This window comes from Gymnodraco acuticeps, unplaced genomic scaffold (assembly GCF_902827175.1).
Source record: "Gymnodraco acuticeps unplaced genomic scaffold, fGymAcu1.1, whole genome shotgun sequence".
Taxonomy (NCBI): Eukaryota; Metazoa; Chordata; class Actinopteri; order Perciformes; family Bathydraconidae; genus Gymnodraco; species Gymnodraco acuticeps.
In genome coordinates, this window is record NW_022990559.1 from 193250 (window position 1) to 220978 (window position 27729).

Sequence of the window (27729 nt, forward strand, 5' to 3'; positions counted from 1 at the left end):
CAGAACAGAGCACATCAGTACAGATTAAAAGAAAGAAAGACAGCAAAAAGAGATGTTACAAAACAAATGAATTGTGTTTTGATACAATAACTATCACAAATATGTGGTCTGGCATGTGTAGTTTAGAAATGTAGATGTCCTCAGGAATACCGATAAAGTAAACTGGCATTTTGTCTTTTATTATTCACTGCAATCCTCCATGCTGCTTAGCCAACCCGTCACAAATGTCAGAATAACACAGTATAAGTATCTTGATATGCACACTGTAAGCAGATGTATATCTATTGTAAGTGTTATTTAAATTAAGTATGATTCATAACTCTCCTTTTATTATTGGCATGTAATTAAGATTTTCATCTACGTAAAAGGTCACCAGATATAATAGCACAGACGCTGTATAAATAATAATATGATGCTGTGGTCTGCAAAGTAGCGGAGTGTTTATTAACTGTGTGGAAATGTATGTATGAAACTTATTGAACAATGGAAATTTAGTAAAGACGTTCTAATATATTGACTGATATAAATAGACTGTGTCACATGCAGTGTTTAGTGTGTGTGCTCACATGTTTGCATCTGTTTGGTATGATGTGAAGCCCCCTCAAATAAATAGGTGGATTCCTCCTGTAGTTCGGACAGAAAGATGACAAAATCATTGACTCAAGGACACGGTCAGCAGCTCCACGGATAACAGACCACCTGCTGAGCATATCTTAAGATTCCTCAGAGGAAACAGCTGGTGAGGTATTATGAACGACAAATATAGTTAAGTGACAGGTCTGTCGCGACGCACAGGGGGAACCAGCACCTCCTGCAGATGCTAAGAACCATCTACAAGCTCTTATGCCCCAGCCTAGTCCAAAGTGGTTTCATACATGTCATGTCAGGGGGTTTCTAACTCCTGCACGTGGTGGTACAGAAGCATCAGTCAAGTGGAGGGTGCACGGCTTGACTCTCCCCGTCCCCTTTGTGCGATGTACAGGGGCTGGTGAGCAGGGGGTTGGCAGGTGCCTAAGGCGATAGGGGGCGAATAGTAATGTGAATTTTTTGTGGGTGGGTTTGTGGGATAGGTACATAAATAAATAAGACACACAGCAGCTATTTACAGATATTGTCTCTCTCAAGTGTTTGCAATAGACACACTCAGTGGAATCCCAATATCCTCTACCAAAATGTTTGAGGAGAATTAAAGGCTCAAGTCGAGTGTGTAGCTATACTGCCTCCCTGTGGACAGTGTGTGCAAAATAAATGTACTATTGTCACATTAGAATGCACAATGGTTTATGAATTATCATCCATGGCATCAAAAAGTGAGTAGAGATATTTAGACAGATCAATGCACAGCCCAAAAAGAAAAGGTGTTCCGAGTTTGTTGTGCAATAAACGGAATGGTCAGCAGAGAGGGATGACATCAACAATTTGGAATGAATTCTAAATAACATCAGTGCCTGACTTTAGCAATGTCCTTGTGGCAGGGAAGCAGAGATATGTATATTGTACTCAAGTACCAGTCACAGTTTACAAGAGTGACAATAGATATAAGTAAAAGTAGGTAATATAATTAAAATCAAATAATGAAAATAGGGAATTAACCACATCCATGTCAATCTTCAGACCTTATGGCCAAACCAACAATATTATTTATAATAGAAGGCACGGCCTTTGCATACAACTGCTATCAATTGAACTAGATAAGAGGATAACAACTCAACTATATGTAAAATACAACCAAAGAGTTTCGACACCATGGCAGGTGCAACCAGAATTATGAGACTTACATTTAATAAGATAACACTTCAGAATGAACAGAAGAAGAAAACATGCACAACCAAAGCAGAACACATAGAAATGTAACAAATACAAATTATACAGGGGCTGCAGCCATGAAGACACAAGCAAGAAAGAGTAACCGTTTTAACACAGTATTCACAACCATACTGGGCTCATCTGGAGACAATCACCACAATGTGTGTGTTATTGTAGCTTACTCACTTGTCTGAAGTGCTTCCTCTTGTCCACCAGGAAATCTTCCACCATCTCTTCAGGGTCAGCCGTCGTTCATTTCCAATCCATCACCAGTCCACTCAGCCTCTGAGCTGACAAAGTGTTCAATCATTTAACAGTAGCCTTGAGCTGAATCATAACACTGTGTAGTCACAACTGCGACAGTTATACAAAGTCAAAGAGAGTATAAAAGCCTCACACACCTCAATGAAGGTAGAAGTTCCTCAGTTAATGCAGAAATCACCGCTGGAGGACTAAACACGTGCGCTTTAGCATTTAGCATGCTAGCCACATCCAGCGTCCGACTGTTGGTCATCAGGGGAGTGTTTGATTTGGGTCACCGAGGTGGAGCATCGACCCAATATTATATTGATTGATTGATTGATTGAAAAGTTTATTAACAGCTTGTATATTGGATACAGTACAGTAGGCCTACAGCTCAAACATACAATTGTTAAGGGGATGCAGACCAGAGAAAGACTTTCGTCTTGTTTACATCAGGGTCCCCCATTTCCAATTCATCATATTATTTAAGACATATTTGACATACAGATGCCTTATTTACAATTTACATACAGGTGTTTTTTTACATACAGATTGCTTATTTACAATTTTCATTTTAGATTTCGTTCTAATACATCCTAACCGGACATTTAAGACATACCAAGTCTACAGATATACAGTTAGTAACAGAGTCTAAAATGCGAGTATATACATAGATGGGGGGGGGGGAAGCTGTCCATTGAACGACAGGTTGAGATTTGTACCATTACCGGGGCCAGTTTTGCAATATACACATGTGTTCCTTTGTCGAGGAACAAAACTTTGACCTGAAAACTTAAGGACTTTCCTAATCATCATATTGTATTGTTTTCAAATGTTCACAAACTCCTTGGCAAGGATGCAACTGTACACCGCCCACCCCCCTAACCTATGCCCCCCCATACCCGGCCATTAAAGCCAGCAGTGTCACCTGAGAGTGGAGCTCTGCCTCCTGTGGCTGAACCATAGGGCTGCACACACACCCTGCAGCTTCAGAAAGAGGAGTACAGCAAGCTCTGAAACTGCTTACTACGGTATACCTCCTTTATTTCCTTTCACACAGTTTAGCATGACAGTTTCATGTTAGGCCTACATCTGTTTTTTTGGCATGCAACAAAATGTAGCAAAGTACTTGAGATAAAAAAAAGATCTACTACTTTATTTTACAGTAACGAGAGGATTGTGTTACTTGCAAAGTAGCTGAATGGGAGCAAAGATCTTCTGCCAGGTCACAACCTTTAGCCCAGGTGGAGGATTTTGTAGCATCTTATAATAAGGGTTAGAATTAGATGGGTTATGTTTATATTTGCCTTAGTATAAATCCAACCCGCAATATTTAACACTGGTCAGCTGAGTATATCATGCAAAAAGTCTCCATGTAGGCCCTGCTACAAATTAGGAACACCACAGCTTGGAGAGGTTGTAATTTATATGCTTATTTATGGTGCAGCATTAAAGCTTAGGCTAAGTGGATGCATGTCAGCCCATTATGATTCACATAATGTAGCCTACTTTGTGTGCATATGAGGGGGAAAGCATATAGGTTACAGTATGGGAGGCTTGGCTATGATTCCTTGAACATCATATGCTAATAAACAAACATCACAGTTTTCTTTGATAAGATGGGCAGTGAACCCCAGCTAACTCCCTGTAAGTCACTCTTAATAGCCGCATTAGAGCGACTTCATAGCAGCATTATTTAAAAAGTTGAAAGTGACAGGTTTGTTCTCCTAGTCCTTATATTAAGGGACCTGATTAATACATTTTTGTGAAACCTTCTACTAATATACTTGTATACCCACCAGGACCAGCTGCAACATTAACAAGCTGCTTACATGTTAAGGAATTTATAATGAAACAATCTGAGTAGGAGTTTATTATTAATAACATATTTTACTTTAGTAGTTTTTTAATGTAGATTTACAAGCACCTTTTACTTAAGTAAACGTTCTGTATAATAGTTTTACCTAATCCAAATGTTAAGTATGCCTTTAAAGAGAGTGCATGGCTTTAAATCAGCTGTATAAGGCCAGTCTATGTTTTTCTTGTATCTTCTTATCTCCTGCAACCTCTAGAGAAGCAGCATATTTATTTTTGCATCTGCCAATTACATGTGTCATCTCAGGTTAGCACTTCCATCTGTCAGCATCAAATCAACACACCTCAGATGTCAGCCCCAAAAGGTGATCTGTAAAAGGGCCAAGAAGGAATAAAACATACTTGGCATAAATCAAAACGTAATGTCACTGCTAATATATGATTGATTTGATCAGTCTGCATCATTGTCTTATTCAATACTTTTTTTTTTATAAAGGAAACTGGTGAAATAAGATTACAAGATAATGTATGTATTAGTCAGAATGTCATACAAGTTTCATCTGCTTTTCATCTCCTTGGTGCAATAATTGAAATATATATGCTTGTTTGAGCTATTATATCATGGACAATAATGAAATGATCCATCAGAAGATGTTATTACATTATCAGACAGTTAATTACATTAACATATTGTACTCATCTAGAGGGACTATAAAACTGACACGTAATTGCTTTATGTAACACACACACACAGGAACACACACCCTTGCAATAAATGGACAAATAATCTCTTCAACCTGTGCCAGCAGGGCATCTGAAAACATCTGAGGCCTGAAGGATTTACTGGACCTGCAGTGAGTTAATTTACTTGATCTTGTGTTACAGCTGAACTGAGAATAGAACCACCAGAAAAATAAATCCACCAGGCAAGGTTTACTGCTCTTCCAATAGCCACAGTGTTTTTTACCAACAGCAACACCACTAAAAAGGCTGCTTGTGTTTTGTGTTGTGAGGATAACCCTTAACATTAAGACCTTTGAAACATCTCTGTGGATCTCTCTTCTAATTTCCCTTTAGGTGTCTATCGTGTGAAAATGGGCCTTGACTGATTGGGTCAATTACAGGGAGGCTTATTTGATAGGAGCAGCAGGAGCTGTATTGCTATTCTTCTCAAGTAAGCGATCGATGGATGTCATAGATTACTTAAACCCCGTTAAATCCAACTGCAATTTGTAAAACCTAATAAAGGTCCAAAGGCAGAGACATAAATTACTGTAGATCCCTTTATATACCTTAAAGAGCTAAAAATGTGAACAAACCTAACACAAAATATCAGTGTAGCAAAGAGATATACCTGTACTTTCCCAAACCACAACTTAGAGTTACCAAAACATTCATATTACATTTATCAATCAGTTGAAAATAAAACTAAAACTTGTTTTAACAGCCACTTTATTGTACATGTATATTTTTGTATTTCACTCCTTTGTACATTTAGGTTGTAACATTTAAGGCTCATATCAGTCCCTGCAAACAAATACTTGTTTGCTTATACCACCTACAACATTTTATCTGGAGTGGAAGTAAACTATGAAAACTTCATGTAATCAGTAGCGCAACACAACACATAACTCAGGTGACATAAGTTCAATTTTAACTGAAGAATGTACAGAAGAGCATAACCAACAATAAGTATCACAATATTTGACTCTTTATAAAGCAAATCCTGTTAAATATATTTCCTGCGCTTCAACATTGATTCAGCTCTTTACCTATAAGCTGCCTGAAAGGAACCAGGGCCAGCTAGGAACTCTTTTCTGCAACACAAGGACATTTAAATAATTGGTCAAACTGAATAACAAATGCACAAAGATGTCAAAACATATTGTAAATTGACTGTCTGGAGTTACAGTGCCAGTGCTTTTTTTGTTCTTAAAGAAAATAACTGACATACACTAAGGGGGGATAACTGAAATAAATTATTTACCAATATGCAGTTGCTTTTTGAAAATGAAATCTGGGCATCAAAACATCTTTTACTAATTTTAGCCCAACCACCACAAAAATAATATGTGTTTTAGACAAAAGTAAAACGTTTTATCTGCACATACTCTCACCGTAAACACAAGCTTTGGTAAAGTGACAAAAGAAAAACAAACAAATGAATCTTCACTTCAAATGGTTACAGAAAACATAAACTGGCAACCGAAAGACATGGTTGAGGATTGTGTTCCTCAAGCAACAAACTTGTTCTTGGTGGAGGAGCCGCTCTTGGTGGCGGTGTCTGCATGTGACTGGTACCCGATGATCACTTTTGGAGGGACTCCTAATCTCTCTTTGTATACTTGTCTAAAAACAATTATAAAAGAAAGAAAAGGCAGAAAGAAAAATATTGCATATTAGCAAATGTACACAGAAACATTTCTACAAAATAGAGTTCCCTCACTAATGCCTTTATTACAGAGCCACTGTGGCTGCGAGGGAGTGCGGTCGATCCCAGCCCGTGCAGCCAACATGTCGATGTATCCTTGGGCAAGATACTTAACCCTGAGTTGCTCCCGATGGCATGGCCAACGGTGTGTGAATGTCCTAGAGTAAGGTACACTGCTCTGTATGAATGACATGTAGTATGTAAAGCGCTTTGAGGAGTCTTAAAGACTGGATAAAGCGCTATATAAGCACAGTCCATTTACCATTACTATAATCTGCTGTAGCAAACTAGTGTGCTTAGGCTGTCCAAAAGATGCATCTTTTGCAACAAAGATTTGTTTCCACAGGTCTGAAAACCTGAAACACGATACTGGGGGTTTTGGTACCAGCTGTCAAATATGGAAATCTACCTCTGTGCTGTAGGTAGCTTCGGAAAAAGAAACATTTTTTTACCATTTATAAAAAACTGGCCATATTATTTAAAAAAAACTCATTTGAGGTTTTTATAGGTAGATATTTCCTTTACAATAAGAGAATGTATCTTTTTCGGCATCTATTTTTTTTTTTAAATAGGTGTGGAATCGTTCAGTCACCCGATGTGTGTGATGGCATCTTTGTTCTCGTAGTCGGTGGTCCATACTGCTATTTTATCTCCTTTGGCGCGAACGTTTATGACGGCTCCACACACATCGTCACTGTGTTCATCAAAACCTTCACCCACAAGACACATGAGCTGCAAGAAAGAAAGAAAAATAAATCATTTAAAAATACACCAATATTGAGAAGCAGTTCCTGTTCAATGGCAGTAAGCAGTTGATGTGTTTTTTCAAAGCAGACATTTTGACTTGTCAGATCAGGAAATGCACAGGTGTTACTAATACCATTAACGAGGGCTCCGTTCTACACCTAAAACCATAGAAACAAAATGTAGTTCATCAGTCATTCATTCCATCGTTTACACCTGGACCTTTCCGGCTGAGATGCAACAAAATGTACTAACGAAGGCCTAAAGATAGAACTAATCAAAAGGTATAGTCAGTGTGGACAGGACTGAACACACCGTCTCCAGCCAGAAGCGATCCAGGTCTGCTCTACGCTGCTGCTTGGACAGAGTTATCAGCCAGCGGCCGCCTTTTCGGTTCCGTCCATCCTCCCACATGGGCTCAATCCCATCCTGCAGCAACATACAAGTTCAGAGCTTACTGCACTATACATCCCAACATATATATGAAATGAACAAAAGACAAAGGCAGAACATAGCTGTGATAAAAAAAGGTAGAAAATAGTAATCTATTAGAGTCTAACTTAGACAAAGCCCTTGACAAACTGACGTTGTATCGCTTTATACAATCTCCTTGCATCAGCGTGATATCTATAAACAGAGGAAGCTAAGACAAAACACAGTTGGTAGATAAAAGCACTCTTACCTTAAACAGCGAGTAGTCACAGCCAGACATCAAGTCACTGGGAAGCTGAATGTGATTGTATAGTCTAGGAAAGAAGGAGGATATTTTATACTGAGCTGCATTTCAAAAGAAAACTTTTTTGGCAGGCTTGCTAAAAACATGGTTCAGAAAACTTCTCGCATTGCAAACAACTGACAAGTGATCAAATGTATCTTGTTTCTATGGGCAAAGATATGTCTCAGAATTATTTGTGTGAACATAAAAATAATTTGTGTGTAAATATGTGATTTGTAAATGTAAAACAACATCCACAAATGCATTTAAAAGATTTACAAACTCACAAATAAATGTGCAAGTGTAAAACGGATCTGCAAATACGCTAAATATTTTCACAAATAAAAAAAAGATCTGTGAATATCTCTTTAACATTTACAACCTTCGATCCGACATTTGTGAATCCATTTTGTATTTGCCGACCAAAAAAGCGCTTGCGGATCTCAAATCTCTGCTCGTGGATCTCACATTTCTGCTTGTGGATCGTCTTTTTACACACACGGAATTTTGAGACATATTTTCCGCCGGTCTCGGCTAAAATCTACTCGTGTCACTCGGTTATTTTCGGAAACCACGTGATGGCCCGCTGATGAGGACATTTCCGCATGATTTTTCAGAAATGTGAGATCCGTGAGCAGAGATTTGAGATCCGCAAGCGCATTTTTGGTCGACAAATACAAAATGGATTCACAAATGCCTGATCGAAAGTTGTAAATGTTAAAGAGATATTCACAGATCTTTTTTTAAATTTGTGAAAATATTTAGCGTATTTGCAGATCCGTTTTACACTTGCACATTTATTTGTGAGCTTGTAAATCTTTTAAACACATTTGTGGGATGGTGTTTTGCATTTACAAATCACATATTTACACACAAATTATTTTTATGTTCACACAAATAATTATGAGACATATCTTTGCCCATATGTTTCAAAGAACATTAACTGGCACAGATGTTAAAGAGCAACTTGCAGGGTTTTTTTTTTTTACTAGATTTATGCTTAACCTTGCCTGAAAATTACAATTCAAAAAGTTAATGCAGGATTTGATATGTTTTACAAGACATAAGGGCAAGAATTCAGACAGAAAGGAGCCGTTTTGAGCTCTGCTACTAAAAACTGCTTTTTTAAAAACGTCATACGTCAAACGTGTCATACTACGTCACATGGGGGAGCAACTTTCTCGGACTCCTTCTCTGCCCAATCCGCGGTAGTAGTTTGTAGTTGGTTTGAGCGGTTGTGATTTATTTTTTCGGTCATTTCACATTGCATTTCATCATTTGTAATCATGGTGAGCTTGAGTTTGCTCAGGACATCGAGTCCACAGTTTCCCTAACAGGAAAAGGACCAGAGCTAGCTTTTGTTCCTGGGTGCGTTGTGCATCCACCTCCCTGCAGCACATACTCTCCACAGCTGAGGCCTATCAAACAAAACGTTTATCAGGAAACCGTATTACATCTCTCTCTCTCTCCCCCCCTTCGCTCCTCTCTCTCTCCCCTCCGGTACAGCACCGTAACGTAGTGTGGATTTGCATTAGGTAACGCGAGATACGGCTGACACTTGCGCATTCGTTTCTGTTATGGATCAGTATCAACAGTCCTGCCAGTAACGTTACTATATTATCAATACTACTTTAGTTATAGCCTGATATATGATAACTTTACAATGTTGTGATGTGACTGACGTTAGCTAACATTAACTGTAGCTAACGCCGGTCACTCACCAGGACAGCTGCCCTGTTCTCCACTGGTTCTCCTCACACCACAGCTCCATTTCTCGCCGATGGCCGTTATTTCTTCTACTCCTTGGCTGCTCCTGGTCTCTTGGACGCCTAGCAGGCTTATAATTATATGGTTGTGGTCCGTCATATGCATTTGAATATTTATTTTCAACCTCTTCCGTGTCAAAACTAGCATTGTGATCCATGTTTATTACTACGTTAGACCGACCGCTCTCCCCCATGTGACGTGACACGCGGGAGGTCACGTGGGGAGTTTTTTTTATATGCGGAAGTAAAAATGTCTTACAAAAACGACGCCAGATGTCACTGTAGTTATTTATCTATTTTTGGGAAAATCTAGTGTATACATCATTTTCCTACACATGTATTCACTGGTGTCTCTAACCTGCATGTTGCTCTTTAAGGCTTCAACAAAACAAACTTTTAGAAGACCCAGTTTCCAAAATGTTACACTGCTTTTTGGTGGAGTGATACAGGTAATTACATTTATTAAAGTTGTCTCCCATTAGTAAACTTTGCTTTCTATATATTTTACTAAGGTCACATATCTCAAAGATAAACTTACGCCCAGAAGTCTTCCACCGTGTCAAATTTTGAGATGAGCCGAAGGTTGGCCTGCCATGTTTTGCTTTTGTCGTTCTTGAAAAACCAAAGAGCCCACCTGCAAATTAAAGAAGATTTACACAAATCGCATGTTTTTCCCTTAGTGATATTTCTCATTCACAATTGGTTTCACAAGAAGAGATTCACACATTTCCTATAATACTATTGAATCTCATGGTGAGTAATACCTGCTTGACTGTTGATAGTGAATAGATCTTTGGTCTTACTTGTTTTGCAGTGGATGCTTGATGTATGATTCAGGACTGATAACCTTTTGAATGATGGTTTCACATTTGTCCTTTCCATGATTAGCAGGGACTGAAGCTGTCAACTAGGAACAAAAAAGTACAAAACATTAAAAGAAACCTCAGAAGTGACGAAAAATGTAGTGGATTCTTCAAACAGTCATGTTAAGGGAGAACAAGTAAGACAACAAGAAAGGACAGTTAGTGTAGGAGGATAACATTTATTTTAGTATTCTTCCTTTTACAGATAGTCTCCGTTGTACTTCTTCTCTCAGTTTTACCTTTATACATCCAATGCTTCTGTGTATTCTCATTTGGTAATTCAGAATGTATTAAATATGTAATATCTTTAGATAAAAGTATCATTTGAATTCTTGTTTTTATAATCATTTTAAAATATTTAACATTTGACTAGACTGCTTTTGTACTTACGTTTTAGCAAATAATGTACTGTACACATTTCAAAAAAGTATCTACACATACACCTTACCAAGTGACACGTTCAAGGACCATACAAAAATAAATGGTACAACTTAGAATCAAGTAGATTGAAGTAACTCCAAATGAACGTAACCCACTGACTTGTCCCTCTAAAGTGGAACGTCGTCACATAATGTAGCATTTTTTGCACGTTGTAAAAAGGCGCTCAAATGATCTGCCTATACTTATAGCATAAATCAAACAAACATTTTAAGTATGTTTGCTCACAGTGCTTAGTACTAACGTGTGTGTACTCTCTGTGTGTAGAAGTTTCCATGAGACGGTTGAAAGGGTGACGAATTTTGGGTACAACATATTAGATAAAAAGCGCATATTTAAGCTAATTCAACGTCGTTGGGCTACCGAGTACCTGTGCTGCACAGAAAAACGAGACGTTTTTAACAGGAAGTTCTCATACCTGTAGTATTTTATCTGTAGCATTTATAACATAGGAAAACAGTAGTTTGAAGAGTTTAAGTTGCCCACATTGAGGGCTTTACACTCACCACCAGAGCGGTCGCCATCTTCTGGATCAAAGACATCCGAAAGCACGCTGAGCTTTTTTGGCCTGTGTTAAAAAGGGTTAAACTAGCTGATTGGGCCACCTGGTACTCCACGTGACGCATGCGCAGAAAGACGGACTAATTCAAACTTGTATCTGTAGGAGGACCGAGTGGGGCACAAGTACTGTTACTCAAGTTAATTGAATTGTGAATTACTGTAGTTAAGTACAATTTTAAGGGACTTGCATTTGACTTATTCGCTGTATTCCACTTTTTGCTACTTTGTACTTCTAATCTACTACAAGTTAGAGGCAAATCGTGTATTTTTACTTTAATGCACTTATTTACTACCTTTAGTTACTTGGATCCAGATTTAGAATAATGGTGTGAAATATAATCAACACTTAAATCAGACTTTAGTTACACCTGGAGTAACATTCACAAGCTACCCTACCCTACTACACAGTGATTAAAACTAGCTGCACCTTTACCAGCTTCGATAACACTTAAATGCATCAATAATTATACTCAAACATATGGTATATATTATTCTGAAATGGGTCAATTTGCATAATGAGTATTTTTTTGTTGGTACTTTTAAGTATATTTTACTACTTACTTTACATTTACTAGATCAAATAAATCCAATCATATTAGTGGAAATGTGTGCAAAATAGATTTATTTCAAGTAATAGTAAAACTAGAAATGTACTTTTGTGGCTTACAAATGTTTATAGAAATAAGATAATAAGATAAGATAAGACGTACTTTATTGATCCCAATTTGGGAAATGTTTGGGTTGCAGTAGCACACAAAAAACCCAACAAAACAATCATTTAAGACACGAAATTATCAGTAAAAATCCAAGCTTACAGAACAATAAAACTGATAGAATATCAACATATCGTAGGAACATGTGGCCAGGCAAGGGAATCTGTTTGAGTGAGACAAATGTGAGCTTTTTGCAGTATAAATGAACCAATAGCAGTAATGATGATGTCAATATATTACATGTTGTATGGTTGACCCAGAGAGCCAAGGTGATACCTGCAACGCCACAAGATCAGGTTTATTTATGAAGCCCTTGATTATAATCACCGTCTAAAGGTCATCTTAGCAGACATGAAACATCCTCTCCTACAACCCAAGTCACCTGTATAAATGGCACAAAATGAGACGATAAAGATGCAAATGTCCACTACATACCACACAACTGGTAGCAGAATATTTGGGCTAAATTCCTACTTGTAACTTGAATTCTAACTTGTTATGTATTATGTATGAGAGCAGCTAAGACCACAGCCAGCATAAAGACATATTGGCAAATGAGAGCTTGATGATTACTGCACGTCACTGGGTCACATTGTACCAACATAAGATAAACCCAAGGGCCATTCTCAGTCTGTCTAACACCCTTCCTGAAGTATGTTAGAGGCTTAGCCCATACTTACATGTCTAAAATGTGCAGGCTTGGTGAAAACATACACTGCTAAACCATGTTCTTCTGGGTGATAAAAGACATGTTTACACAAGAACAGCAAATACTAGTGTGATTACATCCATGACAAATCTTTTATTCAGGATGAAGACTGTGATGCTATCAGCCTGTGTTATGCTATCTCAGACAGTGACTTTACCAAGAGTCAATACAAAATATACCCTACTTCCACATTCATTTAAAAATATGTTAACTCAATTATTTGTTCTTTTTTAAATGTGACATTATGTTAAACATGATCATATTCAATTTTCTAATGCAATATTTAGTGTCTGGCAAGGTTTTTGGGGATACATTGTGTTACATAATGTGCATTGAGTATGAATGTGGTACTGTAACGAGGATAAGATTAATGTCGTTCATACTTTCAACTATTGAGTGACTAAAATAAGCTGAAAGAGACCCATTGTTTAATGTTCCTTCTAAGAGATGCAGTCACATGGCTTTAGAAGTCAACACATGAGCAAGAAAAGACAAAAGAAACCTATGATTATTTTTCAAAAAATGTTTAATAACCATTTTGTTTCAAACATGATTATGCTGTTACTAAAAATGACATTCTAATACTGAAATGTTGTCATCTAAACAAGTGCAAAAGACATCAAGTGCTGCAACTATGAAATGAGATTGTTTAAAGGCCAATGTGAAGGATGTCTATATTTTTTTGGCACTTCAGAAGGTCAGCACTGTGCGGATACTGTAATGAGAAAACACAACACAATAAGGTTAGGGTATTTAATGAAACAGAACAGCAGAAAAATGACTGCATGAATGAACTTTACTCACCTCTTCCCAGCATGCATGAGGTCAAATCCCTCATTGATCTTCTCAAAGGGCAGGGTATGGGTCACAAACTCATCCACCTTCAGCTTTTTATTCATGTAGTCATCCACCAGTTTAGGAACGCTCTCCACACTCTTCCATCCTGGGGGTAAATATTCAAATGAGTTTAATAACTCAACATTTCCTTTAGCCAAAATTACACTGCATACAAATAATGTTTAACCAAAAGGCCATGGGCAAAGCAATTTTAACCGAAATAAAATATCTAACTTTTAAACTGCCAGACAAGGATTGCAAACTCTGATCGAACAGCTGAAAGAAGAGATAAAGATCTGGAGAGAGGAGATTAAACGTAACCAAAGAGGACTGAATATACATCTGAGAAGTTAAGCCTTAGAAAGACAAGAACTGTCACATTTTTCTCTTGATAATTGGTGAAAGCTAAGCTAATTCGAAGTTGCTTCTGAGCAGGTAGGGACCATCCATGGAGACAGAAAGACTCCAGCAGTTTCTTCAAACCCTGTTCCTTTAGATACCGTCTCGGCAGGTATAATCTAAAAGCTTCAGAGACAGTCCAACCTCAAAGCATCCTTCAGGCCTTTTGAAGAGTGCAAAGAAGTCACCAAACTGGAGTGGGATCAGCTTCGAGAGCAGCATGGGATACTGAAGGATTCATTTGACCAGCTGTAAACTAAGGCCAAGTTTAAAGCTGATCAGGCAAGACAGCAAGGAGAGGCGGCAGGAGATTGATGAACTGATGGCACAGCTCACAGAATTAAATAATTCCCCGTAGCTTGGGCAAGAGCTCACTCTCACAGGGAAGAGAAAAATAAAAGAGAATATACCAAAGAACTTGTTTGAATATAGCAGAACACAAAGATGAGGAAACACGACCTGACAGTTTAAAAGCAAAAAGGGTGGAAGAATAATACAGCAGTGTTAAGAATTCAACTCCAGATGCACCAAATGTTATTAACTATCGAAATCTGCTCTCTCCCAGGTGTGCAGAAGGAAGCTCATTTAAATTTCGTAAACTGGAGGCATGTGGCTGATTGAATGCCAAATTAGCATAGGTTAAGTCCCCTAAAAACTATAAAAGGACAGCTGTCGCACCATGTGCAGATACTCTGCTACACCCCATGTTAGGAGAGATGCCACTTAAAGGCTGTAAGAAAAGTCACGTAAGCAGCTGGGGCAATAACAGACAGAAATCTAAGAGCCGTATGTAAGCCATTCAAAAGCAGAGTATGCAAAATTATAATCCAAGGGTTTTATATTGTTAATAATAAGGATCAAAGCATTTACAGTATTTCTGCAGCAGACAAACTTGATAAACCAATCATTATAATTACCATAAAACATAACATTTACGAAATGTTTATCATGCATTATTTTAATGTTTCTCAAATCTTATGTTTCCTCGTGTTGGACAACATGCATTTTCTTGGATAGTGTGCTCTTGACCACTGGTCAAATGTTCTCTTACATTAAATTAGACTTATAAATAACAACAATTATGGATAGTAATAAATATAAGAGGAAATGTGTTTGTTTACTGCTTCCTGCATTGGGCCCAGTAAAATGTAAACCTTTGGACTTGCATTACGTTGGAACTGCGAACAGACTAATGCTCATTATAACAAGTCATTATTTAACACAGTAGGTCACCTCCAAAGGCAGTGCCCTTCCACACTCGGCCGGTCACCAGCTGGAAGGGTCTGGTTGAAATCTCCTGTCCAGCCCCGGCAACACCAATGATGATACTCTCACCCCATCCTTTGTGGCATGCCTCCAGAGCAGCCCTCTGAAAATAATAAAATGACATTATTTAGGATTTCTATGAATTACCAACCATGAAAACTGTTTTATATTCTGCTTGTGCCATCCATTGAATGCACACTATGTAAATCTGGCTCTAATATCTATCAAACAACAAGGATGGTAAAACAGGTGATCGGATGTTAATGTTGCTTATTGCTATTTGTTACTACACTTAAAACTAAGTGTCTCACCATGATTTGCACATTTCCAATGCACTCGAAAGAGTAGTCCACCCCCCCGTCGGTCATCTCCACCAACACCTCCTGGACGGGCTTGCTGCTGTCCTTGGGGTTCACAAACTCAGTGGCTCCAAACTCCTTGGCTTTCTCAAACTTTGAAGGGTTGATGTCCACACCAATGATCCTGGTTGCCCCAGCGACCTTACAGCCCATAATAACAGCCAGGCCGACAGCTCCGAGGCCAAATACAGCACACGTGGAGCCAGGCTCAACCTGAGAGTGCATGAGGGAGAATAGCAATGTGAGAATTCACTGAATAACTTTGCATGTATCAAATGTAATGTATGAGTGAACTTTAAAGTTGTGTGCATACTTGTAGCCTTGTCACATTTAGTTATACAAATATTAGAGTTCTCTTTGGGGTCAACACGAAAATATGGGCAACAGACACAATAGGCAAAAAGGATTTTGTTCACATTAAATCAGCATGATTCATAAAGTGCCCTATTTTAGAGTGACACATACACACACTGACAACATTTTAAGCTCTTTTCATCGTAGCCTTTGGGCAAAACATTATTTTTCAGTTATCAGAAGGCAGTCTAATGGCCTACCACCTGTGATACCCACCTTGGCAGTGTTGAGAGCAGCACCATAACCTGTAGAAATGCCACATCCAAGAAGGCACACTCTATCCATGGGAGCCTTGTCGTTCACCTTGGCCAGAGAGATGTCGGCCACCACAGTGTACTCCGAGAAGGTGCTGGTCCCCATGAAGTGAAACACTTGCTTTCCCTTGCAAGTGAAGCGTGAGGTGCCATCAGGAAGCAGGCCCTGGCCCTGGGTGACTCTGCAGGGTGAAAGCACGGGGAAAATAGGATTTATTTTCATGTACGCATGGTGAAACCCAATGGTTCTGGACTTTAATGCAGGGCAGGTGGAGGCTCCAACTAATGATGACTGAGCTTTGATTTGGTTTCCCTGGGGTGGGGCAACTGAGGCTGTGAGTTCAACTTTTGCGGTTGCAAGTTCTACCACAAAGAAATACTTTACAACATCTGTTTTATTGCTGGAAACAGATTGCTAACCATCTCAAGGTTGCATAAATAATTACAAAAAAACAGAGCTCACACAAAATATAATGCACCGATGATAATGTATGTATTACATTGTTTAATTTATTGGGTCAAAATCTTGTGTTCAGACTTTATTTGTTTCTGTCTTTTTCATCTTCTTCAGTGCAATACCTAGTATTTGTCATCCAGATGTGTGTGCTTTAGTAAATACTTTTTTGCATAAATAAGTCTGACAGAATTACCTTATTTTCTGGCAAAGGTTGGTCTTGGGGTTCTTGCAGAATTTGCATTCACCACACTGAGGCACATACAACGGGACAACAGTATCACCTTGGAGAAAGAGGATTGTAAATAATTAGAAATCAAACAAAACCAATTTTAATAATGTATATTGCATATTGTAATGCAGCTCCATACCTTGCTTGAACTTGGTCACACCCTCACCAACGCTCTCGACTTTTCCAGCGCCCTCGTGGCCCAGGATGACGGGGAAGAGACCCTCGGGGTCACTGCCGCTCAGAGTGTAGGCATCTGTGTGACACACCCCTGTGGCGAAGATCTGAGAAACACAGGGTCAACTTCATGTCGGACAAAACTGCTAAACATGGGGGGGATATCAAATATGTTAGGCCTGATATTAGCATTATCTTAAATACATGCCATATAAGTTAAAGCATACCCAAGTTATATAACATCAACATCATACAAGTCTTAAAAACAGTGGTCTCTTATTTCCTTGTTGTCATGTGAATGAAAAGAACACAGCAGCTAGAGTCTCAGTTGCATTGCCAAGCATGCAACGCTTTGGTTTACCTTGATGCGAACTTCATGGGCCTTAGGTGGGGCTACCTCCACCTCTTCAATGGAGAGAGGCTTGCCGGCTTCCCAGGCAACAGCTGCCTTGCACTTGATGACCTGAAGGCAAAGCAAGTGTATTTGTTAGTTTTGTTTCCAAACAATGCTAGTACAAAGTAATTGATCAAAAGTAGCTTTGGATTTAAATGAGGTGTCACAGTTTGGGTGACAGGTGGAACTTTTCGCACAGTGAACTTTGAACTGTATCCAGGCTTATGCAAAGCAAAACTAGAGATCCGCAGTTCACTGTTTTGGTGAGGTTGTGCTGTAATACCATTAATCCCTTGAGATACTTCAAGTTTCTGATGCTAAAGGAGTGAAACTGCGATTCATGTTGCACCAAAATTACTTTTCCCGGTTCCTTCACCAGTCCGAATGGAAGATATCTCACTGGACACTAGGCATTGGAGCATACCAGTTGCTAATGACGGACCAAAAATCAGATCCATAATAGATTCTTTCTTTGTACTTCCTCATTCAAACGTGAATGGGTGCACGCTAGTAAACAGTGCCTTATGTTTCATGATATAGGTGTATTATTGCAAACGTTACGACACATACGTGATGAAATAATGCATTACAAATGTGAATTGTGTGCGAAAAGTACTTACTTTCCCAGCTGTCTCCATGTTCGTTCCTTCAGCACAAAAGGGAGGGGCGTTGCGCGGCCGTAAAGGAGTTAACCTCCGGACCAATCAGAAACGAGAATGTACGGCGTAAGAATGACGCAGTCCGCAGGAAATGCATGTCAGTCAGGAGATGTTTGGCTGCTCAAGTCTGTCCCAAAAAAGATCTATTTGTGGGTTGTTTTTCTTAAATATTGAAATGTATGGCCGATTGTACAGCCATTTGAAATTAAAAATAAAATAACTATATATTTCATACAGTGTATCACGTAAGACAGCGCCACAAACAAAAGTATTTTATTTTCATTCAGCTACAAGACAAGTGAAAGATCAACCTAAGCCTTGGAAATAGACATTAACACATTGGAGAAAACCGCGAAGTGTTAGGTCTTCATGTTATGCTACTGAATGTGGGATTGTGAGGATATTTACGTGTATAAAAATAGGTATAATCTGCATACGAGTTGCTAATTCTAGAGTTACTATAATTTCACAATATTGAAGTTCCTAAAAGCCCCAACATCCAGTTTATAGAACATACTTATTACTACACAAACTACTTACACACCCATACATTTCTTAATTAAATGATAAAAATCCATGAGCATCAGATACTTTGAACCACAAAAGTTGTACTCTTGTAAAACCATTTGTATGTGCATTATATGTTTCCACTTGGTTCTGTCTTTTTTTACCATGACTGGAATCCAAACTATGTGTGACCTGATGGAGTCAGTGCAGAGTTCTGCACAGTAATGCTCAAACACACGAGTGAATCAACAATAAGCAAAACATTTTTATAATGGAGGTAGACTTGAGAATATTCTTTAACTTAGGAAATGTGTGAGGACACTTGTCATTCTGATAAAAGGTCTGAGAATAAATAAAAGGACAGTTACAAAGTTTTTTTTTTTAATGAAGGCCTTTAACAAAAATGTGACAACATTCTGTTTAAGATGACACAGATTATGGGTATTAAAATGTCTTCAACCAACAGCATATAAGATTTCCCACACATTGGAGGAAATAATACATTGAGGTTTGTGATTGGATCTCTTGAAGTCTTTGTCAAAGTACAAACATCTCATTGCCCAACACTTGGAAAGTATCAGAATAATGATAAGCCTGTACATAAAGGAGCCCCTTAACTCTCCATGAAGGCTATAAAGGTCCTCATTACATTTGACACACGCATACATATGAACCTTTAAAAAAAAGAATCCATCACATATTCAAAACTAGTAAAAAATGAAACAAAGAAAAAAGGGATAATCCATTCAAGTTCTACAAACAGAGGCAATGTCCATATTCGGAGTCCAACAGCCAACGCACTGGCATAGACGCAGCCTTCTTGCTTGTGTAGCGCAAAACATGGATGACACCAGACCATCACTGTCAGATCATCTTGAGCCTGAAAGTGAACGAATACAGAAAAATGTTTACCTTTCACACCAGAAAAAACATTTAAGTTTGCAGAACATTGAAAAAGAGCAAACCTCTGAATCCACGTCCTCCTCCGCCTCCTCTTCCCCTGAAGCCTCCTCCACCACCACGGTCGCCTCGAAAGCCTCCACCACGTCCACCTCCGAAGCTTCCGCCACGTCCACCTCCGAAGCTTCCACCACGACCACCTCGGAAACCACCTGAAACAAAAATGGAATTAATAAAGCTATGCATACAAGCCATGCTCTAAGTCACTATAACTGGGGAAGAAACCTCTTCTTTAGGATCATGAACTACAGATTAGGACACGGACAGGAATATTTAATATGAGAAAGTTTGGATGCTTCACCTCCACGACCTCCACCTCTACCCCCTCGGCCTCCTCTGGGCGGACCCTTCTCTCCTGGCGGCCTGGGGAGGAATCTCTGCAGCGGGAGGAGCTTCATTGGATCTATATAAAACTAAAAGAGACATAGTGTTGATAAAGTGTAATATAGAGGAATGGAAAATCTCTTAAGTATGAAAATAAATGTCTTTATACCTTCTGCATTTTCTTGAAGGAAGTCGCCTTCATGTTGTCAGAAAGTTTGACGGAAAAATACTGCAATATTTGGTTAAGGATTTAACAAGATTTGAGCTTAACATTTGTATATAATTCCCAGAAGTTGACCTGTACTTTATTTCACCACACACCCAAGACTAAAACAACAGAAAGGATACAAAGTCACGGAGCTGGCCGAATATCTCATCCACCTTCCCGATCTGCTCTTTGTTTTCCAAGTAAACTGGGGCGTTGAAGTAGGGAACTTTGTTCTCCTCTGTTGTACACTTAACCACAAGGTCATCTTCACAAGGATGCACAAACTCTCCCACAGCTGCAGAGTGGAAATACAATTAACAAGTTAGTTAGGTATAAGGTGTTCTGACATCACAAAAAAGACCCATTTCCAATATACATCCCCATGTTGACTTTATTAGCCATTAATAAAAGGTTTCCACAGTTTTACAATCCAGCATACTTCTGAATACCCAAACATTAATTGTCGTTTGGACGAGAGTGAGCCATAAAAGAGAAACTACAAAAACACAACACATTTTTGTTCAAGCTTAATAGCCTTTAAGTATACAAACTCATTACTACATATGTGTCTTTCTAATAATTGCCCTAGTGGTAGACATGCAAGGACACAAAAATGTTTTTAACAACGTGAAGCAAATTGTTTGTGTTACATTTCTTCTGATATTCTCATCTCAGTGTTTAGTGCTACGGATGAACATTGGAGCTGGGCCCACCTCTAACATGCTGGCAGCTTTTGCAACATTTTAACAGAAGTACTGCTTTTATGATCTTACCAACAACATATTCTGGAGGTCCGTAGTCATTAAAACCACCTCTGCCGCCGCCACCACCACCACGTCCGAATCCACCTCCTCTTCCTCCTCGAAATCCACCTCCTCGGCCTCCTCCTCCTCCGCCTCCATATCCACCTCCTCCACCTCGGCTAAATCCTCCACCACCTCTGCCTCCTCGTCCACCACCTCCTCTGAAAGACATTTTTCTTCAAATCCTAAGTGATAAACACGAAAAATAAAATGAATTAGTTTAAACCAAACCAAAACCTGTGGTTGTTTAAAGTGAGCATTGACCAACCGAAGCTAAACAATGTGCAGTGAATGCAATGCATTCAACGAGCTAACATCGTGGATCCAGCAGCAAGGCAAACGTTTAGCTAACATGCTAACCCAATTATGTCTTTAAACTACACAATTCAGCTGCATTTCACCACAAACTAAGCTATATTAGTTTAGTTTCAACATATACACGTTGAAAAGTCTGTAACACTGTCTACACACAATTAAAGCAGATTACTCACAAATGCGAACGGTTAACTGCAGCTATTTACTCCGAGGGACTCCCATGCGATGACAACACGTGTGGCCAAGGGCTGCCGTAAACGTTTTCACCAGTGTCGGGAACTATCGTAAAGTCGCTTCTCTACCGCACATTTATTAAAGGCGCAGGACCGGCAGCAGGGCAGATGTTAAACTGTCTCTTCGAAACAAACAGAGACTCGGTCAGTGTAAGTTAACTTTATATACGCTTTGTAAATTATGGCACAAAGTTATTTCTGTGAGGCTTGTTGATGTACGCATGTGTCTATATTCCTAATATTGTTTATTCTTCTTTGTTCAGGCATTTAATTAGTGAATAACATCATCCAACTATGTCAACAACAGGGGTAAGAAATGAAACTAGCCTGTATCTCATATCTAAGTAGTATAAACTGAGTTGATTGCTATGAAGCGAACATTGTGTTTCTTTCGTAGGTTACTATGGTGTGTTAACAGGGACACAGTCATTACAAAAACAACGAACCACGCCCAACTAAAACAATTAATAAAAGACTCACCTGTCAAGTCTGCATTCATTGGAGAAGGTAATAGTCTATTACCGTCTCCAATGAATGCAGACTGGATGCAGAAAGTGAATGTGTTGGTTATATTTGTCTCTATTATAGAGAGAAATATACACATTAACTTTCTCTTTTAGGTCATCAGGTGCAAAGCAGCTGTTGCATGGGAGCCTGGGAAGCCTCTCACCATTGAGGATGTGGAGGTGGCCCCACCTAAAGTGCATGAAGTCCGCATCAAGGTCAGCAGATCACCCCAAAGTTGTCTGTAATGCAAGAAAACATGTCTCAAAATGTGGTTTTAAATGGAGGTATTTAGAGCAAACACTCAGGTGTTAACAGGTGAAAATGGATGAGTGGGAATCATTGGTAGTATAATGTGTTACATTATATAAGAATGAAATAAAAACATGGATACATGTGATAATGTTGAATTTCCCTCAGTGACAAATGTAACCACTCAGGAAATATTGGAAAACAGCTGACTTCCTCTGTCTTGGTTAGTTCCGTGTTGTAATGGAAATTGGGCAGCAACAACAACAACATATACTTCCTAAAATTGAGTCACATGAATGACCTTGTTTGTGCAGATTATTGCCTCAGGCGTGTGCCACACAGACCAGGAATACCTGACTGGACAGTTCAGACAGTTCCCATTGGTTCTCGGCCATGAAGCAGCGGGAATAGTGGAGAGCGTCGGCCCTGAAGTCACAAAATTCTCACAAGGTGAATCTTACAGCTCACACAAAGAAGCAGAATAGGGACATGACAAGACAGTTCACTCTGACTTAAGTACTTTTTTGTTTGCACAGGGGACAAAGTTATTCCTCTTTTTCTGCCACAGTGTGGGGAATGTGAACGATGTCTGAGTCCCAAAACCAATCGGTGCAGGAAGAACTGGTGATCATGAATACATTTACACACATACACATGTTTCTTGTGTTTATAGTGTTTTAATACTCATTGTTTTCCTTTTGGTGGTTTTTAGGGCAAATACACAAGCGGGTGTAATGGCTGATGGCACTAGCAGGATATCTTACAAGGGCCAGCAGGTGTACCAGTTCCTTGGAGTCAGCTCTTTCTCCCAGTACACTGGTCCCAGATACCTCTCTAGCAAAGATAAGAAGTGATGCACCGCTTGACAAAGTGTGCCTACTAGGGTGTGGCATCTCTACCGGTTATGGTGCTGCGGTTAAAGCAGCCAAGGTAAGAGGATCCACATCTGCCTGATAGATGCATTCAAATTATAATTTGAATGCTCGCCAGCTCTGATACCATCCTGTGGTTGTGGTGTGAGGAACCCTACCTGTAGTGTGAACAAGAGGGATGCAGATACAAAGATTATTTACGAACATGCCACAGCAAATCCATTAAGAAGAAAAACATTTAAGTTGTATTTTGTATGTGACATTACTCAGGTGTTTCTCCAGTTTGATTAATGGTACAAAGCATGGCTGCAGTTAATTGTTTTCCCCACTAGATGTCAGTAGATAACATTGGCACCACATTTTATTCTAAAATGGTGCAAGGGTAAAATAACCGAATTTCCCCCTGGGACATAAAGGTAGTCTGATAAGATCTGAAGTATACTTCATAGCATAGTGGGTTGAACATAATTCAAAAGCCCCTATATACTAGATATAATAGACAAAAAGGATGAAAACAAAACCATAAGAAAGAGACTGAAAAGGTATGGAAAAGATTATGATGTGTATAACATCGACCTAAACACAACATATAGGAAATGATCAACTACTTTAAATATTTCATACATTTGGGATTGCTCAATAGCATTGTAGGGGAAAATCTAACCCTAAAACAATGAATTCAATTTAAATAATGTAAAGTATTTTTGTGTGCCTGATAATAATCTTTCCTTTCAAAAAGTGCAAAAAATCGTTTATTTAAACAAATCTGACATACAGTGTGTTTTTAGGCTTAAACACATGATTGCATTAAATTAAAATCGATCTATTAAAGATAACATAAATAAAAATGTTATAATCGATGTGTTAAGAAAATGTATCCTTATATGAAAGTTATCTCTGAACATGATAAAGCTGTCTCGTCAGATGTCTCCTAAACAGCTTTTGGTTGACTGACTCCCACATTGTGTGCATCCAGGTTGAGGAACGTTCCTCGTGTGCCGTGTTTGGCCTCGGAGCTGTCGGACTGGCGGCCATCATGGGCTGCCAGGCTGCTAAGGCCAGCAGGATCATTGGCGTGGACGTAAACCCAGAGAGGTTTCAGAAAGCCAGACTGTTCGGAGCCACTGAATGTGTCAACCCCAACGATCATGCCAAGACCATCCAGGAGGTTCTGCTGGACATAACAAGTGGGGGGGGTGGACTACGCTCTGGAGTGTGTCGGGAGTCCAGTTGTTATGGTGGGTGTACAGGTGTAAATGTAGAGTAGGTATCATGTGGGAATCAGTACTCTGTCAATACATGCTGGTTTGTAATACAGCATGTACACATTGTTTGATAAGAAGTTTGTCAAAATGATGCACTGATCCTCGTTTGATTATTGTTAATACGTTTAAAAGGAGTAATATTTGACACAATGGCTTCTGTGTGTTGTCCTAGAACTCTGCGTTCGAGTCCACTAGAGATGCCTGGGGAACCTGTGTCATTGTCGGATGGTCGGAGGCTGAGGCAATAAACATCAAGGTTGAAAAGATCCTGATGGGACGCACCTTGAAGGGGACTTATTTTGGAGCTGAATTTAAAATAAGTTACAAGGCCTGTTACTTCAAGGAAACAAATTGCCAATGCTTCATCAACAATTGTTTGTTAGTGGCATGATGAAATGTAAGGATAAGTGAACACTGAAAATGAAATATCATTGTTCACATGAAGACTGAACAAGTCAAGATCCACCCTCAAATATAAAATGTTTTGTTTCAGCCGTCGCATTTGTAGGGCAAAGTTGATGTTGGCAACTGAAACGTTTTGTTTGGGTCTTAATATTTTGATTAAGGCTTTAATTAATGATTTGTGTTCATAATTGGTAAGAATATTAATAGTCAAACAACGGTAGTAGGTCAATCACAAGAGACGTTTTCAGAGAACTAAGGTGATGTCTTAAAATCCTTAGTCTAATCACCAAGTATTACATTTGTAATTACATAAATCAGAAAAACAAAGATATAACCAGTGAAATATTTATACGTACTTTTGACCAAATAATGACTTGAAGAATAAAATGGTCATCTAAATTGCCATATACCTCTCAGTTAATCTTACGTTTCAGGTTGTAAAGTAAAGTCTTTCTTCTTGAGTCACTCAAGCCTGCAACAACAAGTTCACTAAGGAGACGCTGGTAAATTATATAACTTACAAAAAGTTTTCTCGGAGTTTATTCATTTCCACTATGTAGTGGTTCATGAGTTTGTATCCTTTTCTTCAGATTGGAAGAGTGTGGAGGATGTGCCTAAACTGGTGGATGACTACATGATTAAGAAGCTGAAGCTGGATGAGTTTATCACCGACCAACTCCCACTGGAGAAAATCAATGTGGCCTTTGATCATATGAAAAAAGGGAAAGGGTAAGACCTGGTTTATTTGCTGCCACTCGTTTTAAAAGTTTTTCTGGAAGTGAGAGTGTTTGGGACTCCTTGTATTACTCACAAAAGTTTTTCTTCTTTTAGCATCCGCACTGTCATCAATCTGTGGCCAGAGGAGACTACACCCACAGTGGAAACAGTTTAACATTACAGACAGATGAAGAATCAACATTCAATATCATTGTAATTATATTTTGCTTATCTCTGCTGTGTTTTTGTGAACATCTAAATGCTTCTTTCCCTTAAAACATACATGACAAACTCAAGGCCCGCGGGCCAAATCAGGCCCGTGGTGGATTTAATTTCGTCCCGCAGGATAATTTGTAATTACTATTAGATCTGGCCCGCCGGTATATTGCACGGACACCTTCACTCCATCCTGAGGGTCTCCTCAGCTCAGAGCCTGACCCCAAACATTGATGAACTTGCACCCAAGATGAGATGCCAAGTATCTGGCTTAGTGTGCATCACAGAGCAGCACACTGAGTTTAATGGATGTTTCCTCTTGCACTTTATTTCTCACGACAGCAGGGCATGTTTTTTTTTTTTTTTGAGGGAAATAGTTTTTTTGAAGCTGTTGTTGGCCTGTGGAAAAATGTTATCATAAGAAATGACTCTGGAAAAGCTGCAGATAGAGCCATAAGAAATGAATGCAACTGATTATTTAATGTTTAATGTAGGCAATCATTTAAGCTTTGTACAAAATTGGCCACTAGATGGCAGTCTCATAGCATGTAAAAGTCCATGTGTCCACAAATTCATCTAACTTTATGAATAATACTTTTTTACATGCAAAAGGTACTTTATCTTTATTCAGATTACATTCAGAGGTTTTTTTTAAAATTATTTATCAAAGACTTGATCGAAAGAGAGAAACACCACAGAAGTGCACAAAATTATACTAAATGTAATTCACTTATTTATACATCATCTGCAGTAACATCAAGACAAATTCTCTCTGAATCCATCACATTTGGCAGCTATACATTAATCCTGGTACTCATATCAATGTGAAGCAATAGTCCAAATTAAATACCCTTGTAAGACGGGCTAAAAGTCTCAGAAAACAAATGGCTGAATCTGTCATCAGCCGTGGAGAAGTATCTGCTTCATGTGGTCAGGCTTCCCAAATTTCGTCCTTGGTAATATTATATATTGATTTAATGGGGAGAAGGGCTAGAATAACAGTTGTGGGCTGTCAGGACACAAGACAAAAGGTTGTTTGGGGAATGCCTCTCGGTGCAGAACTGAAATAGCTGTCGGAGGAATTTGTTTTATTGAAGTTCCATTCAGATCAAATGAATACCTTTGGCAGTTCTCTCTGCTTTTCCGTCTCTATTTAAACTGGAAAATAAATTGGTGCTCTCCCTCATGTAGGTCTCCTCTGCCTACGTGCTATCAATCACACATGACGCACTTTAGACCACACCCCCTCCTCCCAAAGAAACTTTTCAAGAATACGAAAGCAGTAGAGGAAGATAAGAGAGTAAGATCAACGGACAGAGGACGTGTTGTGACCGTGGTTGTGACGGGTGTTTATGTGACTAGACATCCTCATTTTAAAATGTGTGACATGCTTCCAGATTTGTAAAGCTTTCTTGGGGCCTTTTGCCTGAATATCTGCCTTATCTTTGGGAAAAATCTAAAGTTACTTATCTTTTATTTCCTCTTTGTGTTTGAACTTTAAAACCTCTGTAATTGTCTTAGCTTTTTGCAACATGGAGGATATGCTATATACATTTCTAAAAGTCTTAACAGTCAATCTTATATTTTGTATTTCTGTAACTTTTCTGCAGATATCTTCTTGATAGGAAACGTGTTAGCGTTAAACATAAATAGAGACAGCTAACATTTGCAAATTGAAATCATATTTACATTTGTATTTCTGGGTTCATTTTTTCCCCCTCTTGCTGTCATGTCACTTCACGGCGACGTCTCTTTAAGGCGTGAGTCTTCATGGAGATAATTGACAAATAACAGAAATGTCAGATGAGGTAAATGTCATCACATAAATAAAAGCATGTCTGGAAAAAAATGTCAAAAGGTGTCACCTTGACTTTAAGAAACGTCCTCTTATTTACTTAGAATTTACCGTATTCCTGTGTGACAGATGGCATATTAAATGGGAGAACAAAAATATTTTAAAAC

General features: G+C 38.8%; 3 protein-coding genes and 1 pseudogene across 3 annotated transcripts; 1 reads left to right on the forward strand and 3 right to left on the reverse strand.

The window, feature by feature from the left end:
* Nucleotides 1-5299: 5299 nt before the first annotated feature.
* Nucleotides 5300-11426, reverse strand: LOC117553596 (eukaryotic translation initiation factor 4E-1A-like). Its single transcript, XM_034227597.1, has 7 exons — nucleotides 11328-11426; nucleotides 10324-10427; nucleotides 10059-10154; nucleotides 7722-7785; nucleotides 7355-7468; nucleotides 6888-7027; nucleotides 5300-6213 (listed from the first exon to the last, which is right to left on the reverse strand). The coding sequence occupies exons 1-7, from the start codon at nucleotides 11361-11363 to the stop codon at nucleotides 6099-6101; spliced, it is 669 nt and encodes a 222-aa protein (XP_034083488.1). The 5' UTR covers nucleotides 11364-11426; the 3' UTR covers nucleotides 5300-6098.
* A 1886-nt stretch (nucleotides 11427-13312) lies between these two features.
* LOC117553593 (alcohol dehydrogenase class-3) lies at nucleotides 13313-18195 on the reverse strand. The gene is made up of 9 exons (XM_034227595.1): nucleotides 18148-18195; nucleotides 17495-17596; nucleotides 17099-17240; nucleotides 16924-17011; nucleotides 16236-16455; nucleotides 15618-15878; nucleotides 15274-15409; nucleotides 13609-13747; nucleotides 13313-13519 (listed from the first exon to the last, which is right to left on the reverse strand). The coding sequence occupies exons 1-9, from the start codon at nucleotides 18163-18165 to the stop codon at nucleotides 13495-13497; spliced, it is 1131 nt and encodes a 376-aa protein (XP_034083486.1). The 5' UTR covers nucleotides 18166-18195; the 3' UTR covers nucleotides 13313-13494.
* Nucleotides 18196-19060: 865 nt separating this feature from the next.
* gar1 (GAR1 homolog, ribonucleoprotein) lies at nucleotides 19061-21494 on the reverse strand. The gene is made up of 7 exons (XM_034227596.1): nucleotides 21480-21494; nucleotides 20959-21173; nucleotides 20326-20480; nucleotides 20147-20206; nucleotides 19955-20066; nucleotides 19659-19805; nucleotides 19061-19573 (listed from the first exon to the last, which is right to left on the reverse strand). The coding sequence occupies exons 2-7, from the start codon at nucleotides 21158-21160 to the stop codon at nucleotides 19563-19565; spliced, it is 687 nt and encodes a 228-aa protein (XP_034083487.1). The 5' UTR covers nucleotides 21161-21173; nucleotides 21480-21494; the 3' UTR covers nucleotides 19061-19562.
* On the forward strand, nucleotides 21120-27728 carry LOC117553592 (annotated as a pseudogene).
* Nucleotide 27729: the final 1 nt, after the last annotated feature.

Coding starts and splice junctions, on each gene's coding strand:
- LOC117553596 (XM_034227597.1), bottom strand. CDS start 11,363: ATGTCTTTGATCCAGAAGATGGCGACCGCTCTGGTG. Junction 10,428..11,327: donor AGATGGCGACCGCTCTGGTG/GTGAGTGTAAAG, acceptor TTTTGTTCCTAG/TTGACAGCTTCAGTCCCTGC. Junction 7,469..7,721: donor GTGACTACTCGCTGTTTAAG/GTAAGAGTGCTT, acceptor ATGTTGCTGCAG/GATGGGATTGAGCCCATGTG.
- LOC117553593 (XM_034227595.1), bottom strand. Junction 17,012..17,098: donor TGTGACCAAGTTCAAGCAAG/GTATGGAGCTGC, acceptor TCTTTCTCCAAG/GTGATACTGTTGTCCCGTTG. Junction 16,456..16,923: donor AACCTTTGCCAGAAAATAAG/GTAATTCTGTCA, acceptor TTCACCCTGCAG/AGTCACCCAGGGCCAGGGCC.
- gar1 (XM_034227596.1), bottom strand. CDS start 21,160: ATGTCTTTCAGAGGAGGTGGTGGACGAGGAGGCAGAGGTGGTGGAGGA. Junction 20,067..20,146: donor CCTTCAAGAAAATGCAGAAG/GTATAAAGACAT, acceptor TGTCTCTTTTAG/TTTTATATAGATCCAATGAA. Junction 19,806..19,954: donor TAGAGGTGGAGGTCGTGGAG/GTGAAGCATCCA, acceptor TTTTTGTTTCAG/GTGGTTTCCGAGGTGGTCGT.